The 1,822-nt window shown below is 57.4% G+C and overlaps 1 protein-coding gene across 1 annotated transcript in view; it reads right to left on the reverse strand.

The window, feature by feature from the left end:
• Positions 1-1,123: 1,123 nt before the first annotated feature.
• The window catches only part of LOC102875074, a 14,902-nt gene continuing 14,203 nt past the window's right edge, over positions 1,124-1,822 (reverse strand). The window contains exon 13 of the mRNA XM_006883966.1: positions 1,124-1,816. Within this exon, the coding sequence (XP_006884028.1) occupies positions 1,124-1,816 (693 nt within the window). The remainder of the gene's footprint in view (positions 1,817-1,822) is intronic.

Below are 1,822 nucleotides of genomic sequence, written 5' to 3' on the forward strand. Positions count from 1 at the left end.
ACCAGGGTTTGATGGCTGGGACTCACTCGGTGGCCTCGCTGGCTGGGCCCTTGCCTCACGCCTAGTCCAAGCCAGCCTGGTCCTCCACTGGGCCCGGGGCCTCTCGCCACTCTCCGCTGGATGCTGTCCCCCCCGTGCCTCTGCTCTTCAGGGAAGCTTCCATTTCCACGGTTTCTTTCCGGATACTTCTTTTCCTTTTGGCTTTGCTATTCAGTCTGTTAATTTCAGAAGCTGTGAATACTTTTTCCCTCTTTTTTTCCTGGAGACTTTCCCCCACCCCCTCCTTCCCACTTCACAGTCGATTTCTGCTTGTCCCCAAGTGACTTTCATAAGGACAAGGGGAAAAAAAAACCCAACAACAAAAACCAACAGGGTCCTGGAGCATCTCGAGCCATCTCCTGCACCAACCCGGTGCCTCTGCTTACTTTTCAGGTCGTTCCGGAAACAAAGTTTCCCGGTGAATCACTCTAGACAGCCCTTGGGAGGGAGGGAGCGCACGGGAGGACTTTTTTCTTTCCCCCTTTTCTTTAAAGACACGAGGACAAGGCAGGTGCTGTCCACTACTGCCTTACAAGACAACTCAAGGTGGACGGGAGGGGGAACCAACTAAAAAAAAAAAAAAGAAAGAAAGAAAGAAAAGCAGCTCAGAAGTGCAGTTCTGGTGTGTTTCTTTTCTTCACCCTCCTTCGAAATAAAAACCAAAACCAAAAATGAAACAAACACCACCACAGTATAAGAGACCTGGTGATCACCCCCATCTTCTCTTCCGGTTTTCTTTCGCTGTCGTGTGTGTGTGTATATATATATAAAACAGTTCGTATATTTATTATGCTTTTATATTTTTTTTGCCCCCTCCCCTTCCTTGTATTTAAAAATTAAAAAAAAAAAGAGGAAAGAAAAAAATGTCTCCTTGGTCCGTCTGTGTCTCGCTTTTGTTCCCTCCAAGGTGGGCCTGCCTGTCTTTGGGCGGAAAGGAGGGCGGCAGAGGGGGCCCCAACTCGGTGGCAGCCCCCGTCAGTGATCCGTGCGGAGGCGGAGGCGGTGGCGGCGGTGGCGGCAGCTGCAGAGGCAGAGGCGGTAGCGTTGGCGGCGGCGGCCCTCGGTCTCTCTGCGCCCCTCGCCTTCACTGTACGCTTGTCTGCAGGCCGTGGTGGGGCGGCGGCGTGTCGGCGCTCACGGTGCCGACCTGCGAATACACGTCCTCGGGCGTCTGCTGTTGGATCCCGGGCGGTGTCATGCGCTTCTCCTTTTGGCGTCGGTTGCAGAACCAGACCCGCACCACCTCCTTCTCCAGCTGCAGGCTATCGGCTAGGTTGGTGATCTCCTGCGCCGAGGGCTTGGGGCACTTGAGGAAATGGCTCTCGAGCGCGCCCTTGACGCTCACCTCGATGGAGGTCCGCTTCTTGCGCTTGCGGCCCTGCGCCGCGATCTTGTCGATGCTCGTGGGGCTGCCGGTGCTCGAGTCCGCCTCCTCCAGCCACTTGTTCAGCAGCGGCTTGAGCTTGCACATGTTCTTGAAGCTCAGCTGCAGGGCCTCGAAGCGGCAGATGGTGGTCTGCGAGAACACGTTGCCATACAGCGTGCCCAGCGCCAGCCCCACGTCGGCCTGCGTGAAGCCCAGCTTGATGCGCCGCTGTTTGAACTGCTTGGCAAACTGCTCCAGGTCGTCTGAGGTTGGCGTGTCCTCGTCCGAGTGCGGGTCGTGGCTGTTGAGTCCGGGCCCGGCCCCGCCGGCACCGCCATGGTGCGGGGGGCCCTGCGCGTGGTGCGGGTGCGGCGGGTGCGGGTGTGCGTGGTGGTGGTGGTGGTGGTGGTGCTCGGC

This window comes from Elephantulus edwardii, unplaced genomic scaffold (genome assembly GCF_000299155.1).
Source record: "Elephantulus edwardii isolate Elephantulus edwardi_28Jun2011 unplaced genomic scaffold, EleEdw1.0 scaffold00030, whole genome shotgun sequence".
In the NCBI taxonomy this organism is placed as follows: domain Eukaryota; kingdom Metazoa; phylum Chordata; class Mammalia; order Macroscelidea; family Macroscelididae; genus Elephantulus; species Elephantulus edwardii.